Here is a 13,058-nt window from a genome sequence, read left to right on the forward strand (position 1 = left end):
GGGTGTTTGTACTGTACATGTTCACAATTTGCTAAAAACTTTTTTCTTTAATGTTGGTGTGAGTTCTCATACTCTTTCTTTGGCAGCAAGTCCAACCAGAGTAACTCCAAATATCTCTGACAGCATGTCATCGAAGTTTCTCTCTCAGAACTCTCCTAGCAGGTAAGAAACAGTCACCCTTTGACCAAATCCCTTCCAACCGTGACATCTATTTTCAATTTGGACTTCTGAGGGGCAAATATGACCATACTCTTCCCTTTCGTTACCAGAACTCCATTCCTGTTCCCCTCAAACAAAAGCAGTAACATTAAAACCACCAGTGGAGTAGTGCGGCCACTTATCTCAGAGGTGCGGCCCCTCATGGAGAATAAGAGTCCAGGCAAACAGCAGGAATCCCATGGAACTGAGAGGACAACAGGTCAACGTTTAATCCAGAAGAAACGCACACCCATCATGGATTCCCGCAGACTGATCAGCCCTGTCGCTAAAGCTGCCGCAAGTCACAACAGTTCTGCAGGCATGAGGAAAGCTCAGTCTATCCACAACATCTCCTCTGAGGGTAAATCATCCATGAACTTGTGCTACTCAATATGGTGATATGGAGTATTTCACATTTAGGTTTTAGGATATTGTTTTGCATTAGTTACTCCATGGGGCTTGTCTTCTTTACTCACATTAATCACTTGTTTCCTCCCTCTTCTGATCAGCTGATGCGGTCCAGACATCCAATCGTCCTTCTAAGGAAGTCCATCCACAGCCGCAGACTCCAGACCACCAACAGACACAAAGACCACGGCGTTCCCTTCCTACCGTCCCGCTCATCAGCCCCACGACTGCCCTGCCAAAGGACATCACCACACCTACCAAATCCAAATCCCGTTCCTACATGAGTCCTACCACTAGCTCTATGGCCAAGATGTCCCGCTCTGTTTCCATGGGTGACAACTTGAATGTGGTAGAGCTAGAAGACACAGGATCTTCAGACCTACGCCGGGGCTCAAGTTCGGACACTTCCAACCCTCTGAGCACCTCCCAAAGCAAGCCCACCACTCCTGTTGCCCAGGTTTCATCCCCTAATACTTCAGCATCCCCATTTCCAGGCCCCTCCATGCCCCATGCAGCAGTCATACCCACGTTGAGCACTGGCTCAACTGGAAACTCTTCCTCTAAAGGTCTTCAGGTCAAACTGACTGGCAGTGCTCGACCACTGCTCCATATAGACATTCCTAATCCTCTTCCAGATAAGCCCTCGTTATCTTCCCTCTCGCCATGCAGCAAGACCCCCAAACCTGTACAAAAGGAAAAGGAGTCCTCAAGTAGAACTCCAACAACTCCCTCTTCAAATCCTGGAGCAGTTCACCCGCCCAACAGCATTGTACAACCGGTCACAGCTGTTTGTTTGAGTCCATCTGAAACCCCAGACCAGATTGAGCTTAGTATGGTACTTGTTCCCAGACAGACCAACAATTTAACAGAAGATGAACTCCACTCGCACACAAAGCCGAGAAAAGAGGACACCTCCAAGACTGTGTGTCCTCCCATGAGCCGGTGCAGTCTAAGTCGTCTTCAGTCTTCCTCAGGATCTCAAGATTCAGGTTTGCCAGGACATCAGTCTTCCCTTGTTCCATCTTCTGTTCTGCTACGGCTTGGGCTGTCTAAACACTTCTTTACCAAAGGGCTCTGGCCTCTATCATCCTCTACCTCCTCCATCACATCCTTCATCTCTTCTTCACCCTCTTCACCCATTAACCATTACCACCTGCAGGGTGAGGCATGCTCCTACTAACACTTGCTGTAACGTCTATCCTCTAATCCAGTGGTACTCAACCAGTTAACAGGTCATTTATTTGATATATGTATTTTGCTCACTGAAACAATTTCTATTCCTAATGGATGATCCTCAAAGCATTAACATGATTTACACAAGTACAACCTTTTTGGATTAACATCATTTGTTGGACCATTCCTACCAACAAATTATTGTCCTCTTCTTTTAGATTTCAAGCCAGGAACAGCATAATATTAACTGATCATTTCTAGGGTAGGGTTAGGTTAGGGCAGGGGTTCTGCAGAGTTTAGCTAATCAAGCTCTTACTAGGCATACCACAAACTTCCAGGCAGGTGTGTTGAGGCAAGTTGGAGCTAAACTGTGCAGGCCACCGGCCCTCCAGGACCGAGTTTGGACACCTCTGGGTTAGGGCAAGGGTGTCCAATCTCCTGGGGGCCACTTTCCTGCAGGGTTTAGCTCCTTCACACGTGCCTGGAAGTTTCTAGTGATCCTGAAAACCTTGATTAGCTTGTTCAGGTGTGTTTAATTAGGGCTAAATTATGCTGGAAGGGGCCTCCTTCAGGAACAGGATTGGACACCCCTGGGTTACGTCAAGGGTATTCTTCTGATTTTACAGTAGGGCAGTGTTGCCAAGTCCACGGACTCATGTCCGCTGGTTGAAGTGACCCTAATAACATGATATTTAGCCCCTGGAATGCTAATTGTACCAGGGGAAACCCACCAAATACATATATTTTTATCCCCCAGAACGAGAGTTTTACCAGAGGACTGTACAGGGAGAGACTGTTTCTGAGCTCTGTCAGTGAGGCGCATACACATGAAGACAGTGCTCATAGAGTTCGAGAGTATTGGAGTTATTTTTGCCTCTTTTATAGGCCTTGAACGGTTAAAAAAAAACACACTTGTATGTGTCAAAATGCCCGTCTTTGCAAGTATCCTCTTAAACACAGTAATTTAAGTCTTAAGTGAAAGCAAATAGCTGAGAAAGAAAACATGTGTAACAGTATACTGGATCTGGACAGCTCCTAAAGTGGCAGCAGTCTAATATTCCTGCTGTCTGTCATTCATGTTAATCAAACAACAAAAGAGAGAAAATCTCTCATTGTTTTTGACTAAATAACTTTAAAAAGAAATGTATTTAATTTATACAGTGAAGGATATGCAGTTTTAATTACTTTATACAATGAAAGTAGCATTTCTTATTTATTTGTTCTACTGTAGTTTTTTGTTTTTTTGTCCTATTGCATGTAATTATTATTTTTTATTATCATTTAATCGCTGACGGTTTAATTTTCTTCAGTGAGTTTTTTTTTTTGTTGTTGTTTTTTTTAATTTAGACTAGTATTAGTTTTTTGTGATATTGACACTGGTGACAAGAATTATGATATTTCTGTGGTATCAAAAAAGCCTTATTTAAAGCAAAAATAACTATATCATGATATATATCGTTGCCGTGAAATAAAATTAATTGTATCGTGATTTTGGTCATATCGCCCACCCCCTACTCTAGGAGCAAAACTGTACCTGGAACAACATTCTTACCAACCAGACATTAACCTCTGGTCTTTAGGACAAGGTCCTGCAACTATGTTCTTATGATTAATCATTTCCCTCTGGTTTTAATATTAGGGTTAGGGTTGTTCTTGGTTAATTGGAATGTTGTTCCAGGAACAACGAATGACGTTAATCCATGTCATATTTCTGTAAATCACTTGTGGTGAGTACCACTGCACAAAATCATTTCCATGAATTACTGTTCTCAGATTTACTTGCTTAGTCAAAATGGTATGTTTTTGTTGCTCAGCTCATTTTAAGACACAGTATGACTCTAACAGAGCTCGGTTTCTCCTCTGCAGACACATCTCTCAGTGTGGATTCTTGTAGGCTGGTTGCCAATGAATTGCAAAGCAGTTTTAAAAGAGCCTCCCACCTCTACAAAATGGTAGGTTATCATTTGGCCACATACACATGTAATTGCAGAGTAGGCTGCACTTCAGCCCACACATCTGCCTAAACTGTTTTGTGCGGGCGACTTGAATCTAACTTTGCATATGTGCGTGCTCTCCTGTAGCTAAGCAACTCCACCGACTCCAGTGAGGAGCAGCAGGAGATGGCACATGTGCTGGCCAAAGCATTTGAGGCGATGAGAGACGAGCTGAATTGCCTGCCACCATGCACTCCTTTAAGATCTCCCAGCACTTGCACTGTGCGCACATTAGCTAACAGTGATGCAACATTAGGTGACGACAGGACACTTGCTCTTTTAGAGCAGTACTCCAGACTGCTGCTCAGCGCAGTGGAGAAGAGGATGGACAACAAAATCTGATTTCTACGTGCACTGTGGCTGCAACAGGATACCAAGCCATGAGACTGCACAGCAGACTCTTTTAAATAGCGAGGAGCTTTTAATAAAGAGATTGAAAAGAAATTCCACTATCCTACCTCCCTGTTTAGCATGCTACTATGGCAGCAACACACCCCTGACTTTTCTCACCTCTTTGCAAAATGTTGTGCCCTGCTACTAAAAACGCATCCAGATAGTTTGGCCATCGTAACTTTTGAGTGACCTACACGGCATCAGGGAGAATAATTGATTATAAGGTTTTGTTAACTGCATGGTACAGCAAAATGGATTCAGTGATTATATCGTCTTAAAAGACGAATAAGCAATTTTATATGGACACAATATTCTGTCATGTGTAAAAACAAACCATTGTTGAGAGGAATCTCCAGCAACCACCATTTATTTGAACATTGTGTTTGATATTTTCAGAAATTCTCAGTGCTCTCTTTCGAAGGGACCGGTATCCCTGGAAGTCTTAGCAAGGCAGATTTGTCTCACTTTTACCTTTTATTATGGAATGATTTTTATACTGTATGTTGTGCTTGTGCTGATACTCTCAAGTTGAATTGGGATGTTGGGGTTCATATTTATTCTCATGTGATAGGTCAATGAGTCGCACAGAGGCTCTTCAACGATTGTTTGTTGTATAGTATCAATGTCCTGATGCCCAGCACAGTCAGTTGGGTGCCAGAGGGAAAATGGGGGAATTTGAAGGATGATTTTGTATTGTTTTATTTGCAGGACTTTTTTTTTGTACTTGAATGGTAACTGTCTCATGGATACGGGTGCCTTAATCTCGACCAGCAATTTGCTTGAAGGAATGAATCTGGCATTTGTAATTCAAGCAGGTTATATATTGAAATGATCAGTGATATTTGGATGTTGTCCACCTCTAATTGATTAATTCCAGGTTGCAGATTGTGATAAAAACAAAACTGCCATAAAAACACTGAACTGAACTGATTGTTCTGGTGACACTGATAGAGTTGCAATAGCCAAGTAGATACATTTTTTTGAACTTTTGTGCACAAATTATGAGAACGGTTTACAGATTTTACAAACCTTTGGTTTTGAAAATACCCTTATCCTGAAAAGCATTTTTACAGAAAAACTTGTTTTCCAATTATGACTTCTTAAAGGTGTTTTATTGTTATGTGATGTGCTCTGTTATTTTCCCAAGAGCTAAACAAAACAGTCACTCTGTATTCCACAGTCTTTCCCACAATCCACTGCTAACTAGGTTGACCTCTGCTTGAAACAACTCTTCTTTTTCCATGATAATATTGATAATGTACAGTAAGGCACTTTTTTTGTCATTAAGCTTAATTCAAAATGATGGCGTAACATGTTAAGTGTACTGTAACTTCTTATATAGATGGACCTGCACATATTTTATAGTGTCCAGCTCTTCTACTGATACAAATCTAAGCTAAAGCCAGGTGCACACTGTACGATTTTGGGATCTTAAAATATTTTTTTTGTCGACGGGAGAAATTAACAGTCTTTGATCGCTTAAATTGATGCTATCAGTGGTGACCAAAGATTTATATCTAAGAGCCAGGCATAAAATACAGTCGACCTGGCTTTTTCTCACAGGTGTCATATTGTACGATCTGACATTAAAAAAAAAAAAAGTTGCACAGTGTACACCCAGCTTAAGTCAGCACTGCAACTAGTTCAGCTGCAACTTGCCTGGTGTCTGAGATGCATAAATTGTATTTATCTTGATGCGTAGTTCCACCTGTCACATTCTCTTGTACTTTTGGTACAAATTTATTAACAATGAAAGATGCAAAATGTGCAATTGCAACAATAATGCAAATTTTTACCCCTTTTCACCAATGGCAGATTGCACTGGCAGTCTTGTAGTAAAATAGATTTATTTACACCCATTATTGTATGCAACTCTTATTTGCCATCTCATGACAAGTGCTATGGCTTTAAGCAAGACTGAAAATGCATGAGATAAAAATTTGATATATAACGTAAGCCCAAAACAGATTTGATTTAGCTAGCTAGTGGGCTAGTGATGTAGCAGAAGTGAAAACCGTACAGTAGGACTGCATCAGTAACAAAAGTACTGTGTGAGAATCAGCATGAATACTCTACATATGCATGAAGAAAGGCAGAATTTACGGTTGGCTCGCTCCCTGAACTAGAATGCATGGTTGTATGCTTGACCTGCTCCTCATGAACAATCATGCAAAGCTTCTGCTTTCAGCGCTATCTCTGTGGTGACCAGCTCTGCTTTCATCTAGCCTGTTGCCAATTGATCAAGATGTATTCTAGCATTACAGATGGACCAGTGCTCTCTAAGACTGTTTCTTTTTGAAACTTGTGACTTTGTCTTACCTTTTGCTCCAAACCGAAGTCAAGTGTTTCTATTCTCAGTGTTTATACAATCTGTCACCTGAAATCTCTTTCTCAGAGAACTTAAAACAAATAAAACTGTATTTATTACATGTTAAACTGCATTGTTTATTGCAATATTTATCATGAAAAATGTCCATGCATATCTCCACATGTAAAGCCAGCAGTTGTTGATAATCGATTATATCATCCAAATTTTCACCTTTGAACAGTCTCACAGTAATCCAACAGCGTTTGTCAAGGACTCCACAAGCTGGAAGTAATTGTACTTGATATCATATTCCATGTCATACCAGAAATTCACTGTCAAGACAAAAAGAGCAGTTTCATTCATGATTAGTTTCATTGTAGAACATAAGTAAAATACAGAACAGAATTTGCAAGCTAAATTGGTATTGTTTGCAATATTATTGGCGGTCAAATCACCAACCCGCTATGCAGCCATGAGACTGTCTAACGTGGTGGAACCACAGGGAGGGCAGGTACAACATCTCTCCAGCTTTCACAGTGCAGAGCAGAGGTTTAGCCAGCCTATAGGAGGGATAGCGCTCATAATCTGGGTTCAGGGGGTCTAGAGGGATCCAGGGCACCTGAAAGATTGCAGGATTATTTTTTATTAATGTTTTAAAATGTATTTATAACATGTATAATCATTCAAATTAATGTAAAATATACAATTACATTTCAATAAGCATTTATAAATTATATGAACTCACTTTGGTTGAATCTTCCTCATCCACTATTTCAAAGTTGCCATCTTCTTTCTGTCTGTATGTCGCTGGCTGGTAGAGCTCTATGTTGAGGAAATAATAGACAATGTCCTGAGGCAAATTTCTTGTTAAAAAGCATTCAGTTTTCAAGCTAAGCAAGAAAAATAAAATAGCTGGATAAAGAAACACCTTCTTACCATATGGTATGCAAGGTCTATCAGTCGGCGGAAGCAAAATAAACTCTTTCTGTCCAGAGATCACACAGTACAGGTTCTCATAATGATCTTTATGCACTACGGAGAAAAATGATGTTCCTCACAAAAAGTGCTTACATAATTTAGTGTTTAAAGCAGTGGCTTTCAACCTTTTTGACTACATTGCCCCCTATTGTCCACAACAATATTTAAAGGCCTGTGGATACATGGATAAGGGTAAGTATTATAAAAAATATTTTTTACTCACAATTTCTACACAATAACATATTTTAGACCATTCGGTCTAACTAGAAAAATGTATATTCATTATTAAAATGCCCATGTCGTTTTACGATTGTATTCATTTACATGACTTTTCCATATCAAGAATTTATACTTTTAAAATTAGGCTACCTCATATATAAGATTTATACCTCATATATGATTTCTGTGGAAATTGGTTCTTTAATGAAAAACTAAAACATTTGTTGAGGGGGTGAATTTAATATTTTTTGTTGTTTTAGCTAATGTTAATGCTTGTTTTGATCCGCTGGTTTAAAGTTTACAATATTTTACGTTTACGATCAAATGAAGACAAACTCACTCGATGTGACAGCGCTTTCCTCCCCAAGCCAGAAATTTACAGCATCAGGCTGTTTTCCTAAATGATAAAAATCCACATTTCACATTACTCAGCCATTCTCCAATCAAATGCACATCCAGGTAGATAATGAATGCAAAATGTGTGGACTGACCAAGAGCTTCACTCATCCAGGGGATGTGAGTCTGTACGTCTCCCGTCAGCTCCGGTAACTCCTCAGTCAGATTTGAGCATTGCTTCTGAACGTAAAACACACCACTGCTCTTCACCTTCCCCTCAATGATATCCAGCAGAGAGCTAAAGGTCATCTGACGCTCCTCTGGCATCACAAAGCGATCCCCGTTCACGGCATCTGCATATCCGTTTGGAGTGACAGCCACACTGATAACTTTGGGGCCCACTTTCTCTCTGCACAAATACGATAAAAAAAAAGTTTGCAGAAACATTTTTTTAAGGAGTAAAGTTTAAACATTAGAACTCTCAGGCTGATCTGATCATCTGATTGGCTCACCTGAGATATGCGGCGTTCCATTTAGACAAAGCTGGCCAATCACTGAAGGCATTGCGAATGATGCAGGGCTTGTTGGGACCAATCCAGTCACGATAAAACTGAAGTGGAGAGAGGGGCCCATCCAGGTATGGCACTGCATCATTAAGATAAAGCTCTAAGGAAGAAAAGACAACGATATCACTGATATAAGTCTTTACAAGTATTTCAACAAAAAGGTCTTGCTTATGTTTTAACCTCATGCCAAAAAAACAACTTTTTGTTTTTGTAACAATTAAGCCCGATACTTCTTTTAATTTTGAGATAAGGTATGATATGATAATATGATATGTTATGGTGTAGAAGATGTATTTTTCTATTGCACCAAAATATATAATTTAACAAAAAAAAAAGATAAATAGTTAGTAAATATTCTATTGCATGAAAATTATCAATATATATTTTGTCTGTTTTTTTATCGTCATATGAATGATTATTGTAAGTGTTCAAATGTCAATAGATAGTAAGTGAACTCACCCCGAACTTCTTTAGGAAAAGTTCTCAAGCATTCATTAACTGCATCCATAACACTATCCACATGTTTCTATAAAACTAATAACAGTTACTGACTGGTGATTTTTCACAAGCATCCGTCAGCTTAAAATACCCATAATATACTTTCTTCCCATGCATGCCAACCTATTCATACTATACAGTGAACTATTAATGTTATGAAATTATTAGTTTCAGCCCACATGCAGCCTTCACATGTTTAACAGTGTTGTTTAATGTTATGTTTGTCTTCCGCTCATGCGCAAAAGTGACTGTTTACAACGTTGTGTCTGTCTCCCTCTACTGGCCGGAGACTGCACTTCAGGAAAATATATTTATTTATGTTTTTAAAGTAACAAAAAAGTGTTATTTTGTTAGCGCAAAATGCAACAAAAATATATATTTTTTGGTTTCATTACAATTATTATTATTTTATTTTTTTTGAGTTCAGTAAAGAGAACTAACTCCTTAGTTTTGATGCCATGATTTGTCACGCCTCTGTGAGTAGCTTCACACTTGACGCCAATTAGATTACATCCACAGGTAACACTACAGCACTATTATTGGGACTAGGAGACTTTTCTCGTTTTTTGCAAATCTGTTTTCTTCCAATGGACCTTAAGGAACATGGATGAGGAGGCAGCTCTCGAAAATTATTTTGACCAGACTATTGCTGTAAGTTGTGGAATAAATGGCTGAAATGCCATGCCAAATGAAGTCTTTGTTAGCTGAAAACATAATCAATCTTATCGAGATGCACTCAAGTCTGCATGTTCTTATTGCAAATGAAGAAATTATAAATAAGAAAATCAACATATTTAAGAGGAAATACCAAATAAATAAATAAATAAATACAGGAATAAATACATTTGAAACCTTACTATACAAATGGAAAAAATGGACTAATTAATTCAAATGAAATGAAAATACGACTAAAATATTGCTGTACACTTTAAAATGTTAACAATGTATTTAAAATATTTATTTAAAAAAAAAAAGTCCTTGTCATTTATGTATTCATTTATTTGGAAGTTTGTTTCCCTTTAACAATATATGGTGCTTTAAATTTATATTGATTGAGTTTAAAAGTCTGTAATGTATTTATTATTGTTTTTTTTTTGTTCTCCTAAGGGTTCAGCTGATTACATCTTTGAGGGGGATCTGGGCCTACAGGATCCAGCTCCACAGCTCCAAGATTCCTCTTTCCTGTCCTCTTTAACCTCTCAAGAGAAAGAACTCACTGAAGACTTGGACCTGAGCTTCTTACCAGATGAACTGGGCACTCAAGATGAGCCGTCACAGGTTGAGAATCTCAGCAGGAATGAAGACAGCGGCATTTACACCGACTGCCCTCCGAGAGAGTCGACAGAGGCGGATGCTGACACCAGTAATTCTGCACAAAACGCCTCGCAGTTCAATCTACCGATGACTCCCATGACCCCTATGACCCCCATGACCCCAGTGGCAGAGAGTTCAGGCATCATCCCGCAATTACAGTAAGGCATTTTACGGATAAAATGTGAAGAATGCGTATCCGGGATTCTTTTTAACATCTTATGGCATCATATAGGCCCAGAACTTTATTTCAAACATTGCTACACTCTTAAAAACAAATGTTCTTTATTGGGTTCCATGAAGAACCTTTTTAACATCTGTGCAACCTTTCCAAATGTCTGCAGTAAGTTAGTTACATTTGAATAGAATCCTTTGCACTACTTTAAGTATCGAGTGATTACTTTTGAACCACCAGCCTTTGCATCATAATTTTGTATACTATATTTCCAAACCTGTTTTTGATCATACACAGGAATATTGTGTCAACAGTGAATCTTGCTTGCCCTCTGAATCTCAAATCCATTGCACTTCAAGCTCGAAATGCTGAATACAACCCAAAGGTACTTTTCAACTGTAGTTTATATACGCAACACTATATAGAATTGTATTAAATCATAGACAAAACACACATTTGTATAGCTTTCTTAAAGGAAAAGTTCTTGTAGATTTTGTCATTGTTTATTCTGTAATTTTTCAGTAGCATAACTCCAAACTTTGCCTATGTATAGCGTTTTGCTGCTGTTATAATGAGGATCCGTGAACCAAGAACTACTGCTCTCATATTCAGCTCTGGGAAAATGGTCTGCACTGGGGCCAAGAGGTATATATAATATATTCAGAACTCTTTAACCATAATGCATTAGGATAGCGCAACTGTAAAATAGATAAACTTAGCTCCATGTTAATCTCACATGTGTCTTTTACCCTATATTTGCCTTTCCCTTTGTTTATCTTTCCAAGTAGTGAGGAGCAATCTCGCCTTGCTGCACGGAAATATGCCCGGGTGGTACAGAAACTTGGTTTCCCTGCCAAATTCCTTGACTTCAAAATCCAAAACATGGTTGGAAGTTGTGACGTCTGCTTTCCTATCCGCTTAGAAGGCCTGGTCCTCACTCACCAGCAGTTCAGCAGGTCTGGACAGGCGTCTGTCTGTTATAATTAAGTTTGATAGTTACTGGCCCACAATATAAGTGGCCTTGGAACATCTGTCTTTAACAATTTTACCCCTCCAGCTATGAGCCAGAGTTGTTTCCTGGACTGATATATCGCATGGTGAAGCCACGTATTGTGCTGCTGATTTTTGTGTCTGGAAAAGTTGTGCTCACAGGTAAAGTTGATGTGTGTATATATATATATATATATATATGTCTGATTGACTAGTCTAATCTCACATAGTCCAATTTTAAAAGAATAGTACACCCAAAAATGCAAATTAGCTGAAAAGGTACTCGCCCTCAGGCCATCCAAGAGTTTGTTTCTTTATTGGAACAGATTTGGAAATATTTAGCATTACATGATCAATTGCTCACCAATGGGTGCCGTCAGAATGAGAGCCTAAACAGCTGGAAAAAACATCACAATAATCTACAAGTAATGCACACGGCTTTGAAGTAAAAAGCTGCATGTTTATAAAGAACAAATATCCAAATCATAAGCAAATTTTCATTTTTTGGGAACTATTCCAAGTATTGCATTGAAATTGATTGGTAAAACTCATTCTCTTCATGTTATTATGGTTTTTAGGTGCGAAAGAACGGTCAGAGATCTATGAAGCCTTTGAAAATATTTACCCCATCCTGAAAGGGTTCAGGAAGCAGTAAAAATGCTGCACTTACACTTATATGTGCTGCACGTGTATATTTGTTTATAACGATGTGCCTCGTATCCATATATGAGTGGTGCTTGAAAGGTTTGAATACAATAATTTAATCTAAACTTTTGTAATTCGCTTTGTTTAATGTCTTTTACGTTTACTTTATGTGTTGTCTACATTAGTGAGGGTTGCTGAAATAATAGAGCATACCAGAGCTTACTGTGAAAAGTAAATGTTTTGTTAAAATATTCAGCTTTGCCTTATGTGGGCTCTCATACAGTATAGAGACATGTCCACTTGGGTTATGACTATATTCTGTCCCTTTTGTACATGTTGAACTGATACTTGCTGATGCAGGTAAATAAACTTTGAAGACTTCTCTTTTGCAAAACCAGTGAAATGAAATTAAACTTTATTTCCTTTATATATATCTTTATATATCTTGTGAAATGTACTCCAATATTCTTTACTTGCAACAATTGTTTTTTGTTTTTTTTTTAACGTGTGTGTACTTATGCTACATTGTGGGGACCAAATGTCCCCAAAAGAATAGTAAAACCTGAAATTTTTTACATTACGAGGGAAAAAAAAATAGTAAATGATGTTTATCTGAAAGTGTAACAATGCAAACAGGTTTTCTGTAAGGTTTAGGGTTAGGGGATAGAAAATATCGTTTGGTCAGTATAAAAGTAATAGAAGTCTATGGAACATCCCCACAATTCACAGAAACAAACGTGTGTGTGTGTTTGTGTATGTTTTCATATATATCCAAGAATCAAATGTAAAAAGAAATATGAAAACGTACACCAAACGAAGGGGACCTATACTGTTTTGATTTTACAATGGCAAAATTTCTAATATTA

The 13,058-nt window shown here is 38.5% G+C and overlaps 3 protein-coding genes across 7 annotated transcripts in view; 2 read left to right on the forward strand and 1 right to left on the reverse strand.

Annotated features, from left to right (window-relative positions):
- mapkbp1 (mitogen-activated protein kinase binding protein 1) overlaps positions 1–6,595 on the forward strand; it is a 54,131-nt gene extending 47,536 nt beyond the window's left edge. For 3 of the 4 annotated variants that reach the window (XM_058749061.1, XM_058749062.1, XM_058749064.1), the window contains 5 exons: positions 87–162; positions 270–559; positions 708–1,766; positions 3,646–3,731; positions 3,861–6,595. In XM_058749061.1, coding sequence (XP_058605044.1) covers positions 87–162; positions 270–559; positions 708–1,766; positions 3,646–3,731; positions 3,861–4,115 — 1,766 coding nt within the window. In that variant the 3' untranslated portion in view covers positions 4,116–6,595. The remainder of the gene's footprint in view (positions 1–86; positions 163–269; positions 560–707; positions 1,767–3,645; positions 3,732–3,860) is intronic. The other variant, XM_058749063.1, reaches the window with a different exon arrangement.
- On the reverse strand, positions 6,572–9,305 carry jmjd7 (jumonji domain containing 7). Its single transcript, XM_058749065.1, has 8 exons — positions 9,033–9,305; positions 8,520–8,673; positions 8,163–8,416; positions 8,012–8,068; positions 7,411–7,506; positions 7,220–7,296; positions 6,934–7,093; positions 6,572–6,806 (listed from the first exon to the last, which is right to left on the reverse strand). The coding sequence occupies exons 1-8, from the start codon at positions 9,079–9,081 to the stop codon at positions 6,718–6,720; spliced, it is 936 nt and encodes a 311-aa protein (XP_058605048.1). The 5' UTR covers positions 9,082–9,305; the 3' UTR covers positions 6,572–6,717.
- A 234-nt stretch (positions 9,306–9,539) lies between these two features.
- Positions 9,540–12,586, forward strand: tbpl2 (TATA box binding protein like 2). 2 transcript variants are annotated; one of them, XM_058748798.1, is made up of 7 exons: positions 9,540–9,722; positions 10,179–10,543; positions 10,855–10,942; positions 11,111–11,202; positions 11,343–11,513; positions 11,615–11,709; positions 12,126–12,586. In XM_058748798.1, the coding sequence occupies exons 1-7, from the start codon at positions 9,675–9,677 to the stop codon at positions 12,200–12,202; spliced, it is 936 nt and encodes a 311-aa protein (XP_058604781.1). In that variant the 5' UTR covers positions 9,540–9,674; the 3' UTR covers positions 12,203–12,586. The 2 variants fall into 2 exon arrangements, with proteins under 2 accessions (XP_058604781.1, XP_058604782.1); XM_058748799.1 differs by having other exon boundaries at positions 9,541–9,722; positions 11,346–11,513.
- Positions 12,587–13,058: the final 472 nt, after the last annotated feature.

The sequence above is a fragment of the Onychostoma macrolepis genome, chromosome 17, assembly GCF_012432095.1.
Source record: "Onychostoma macrolepis isolate SWU-2019 chromosome 17, ASM1243209v1, whole genome shotgun sequence".
In the NCBI taxonomy this organism is placed as follows: domain Eukaryota; kingdom Metazoa; phylum Chordata; class Actinopteri; order Cypriniformes; family Cyprinidae; genus Onychostoma; species Onychostoma macrolepis.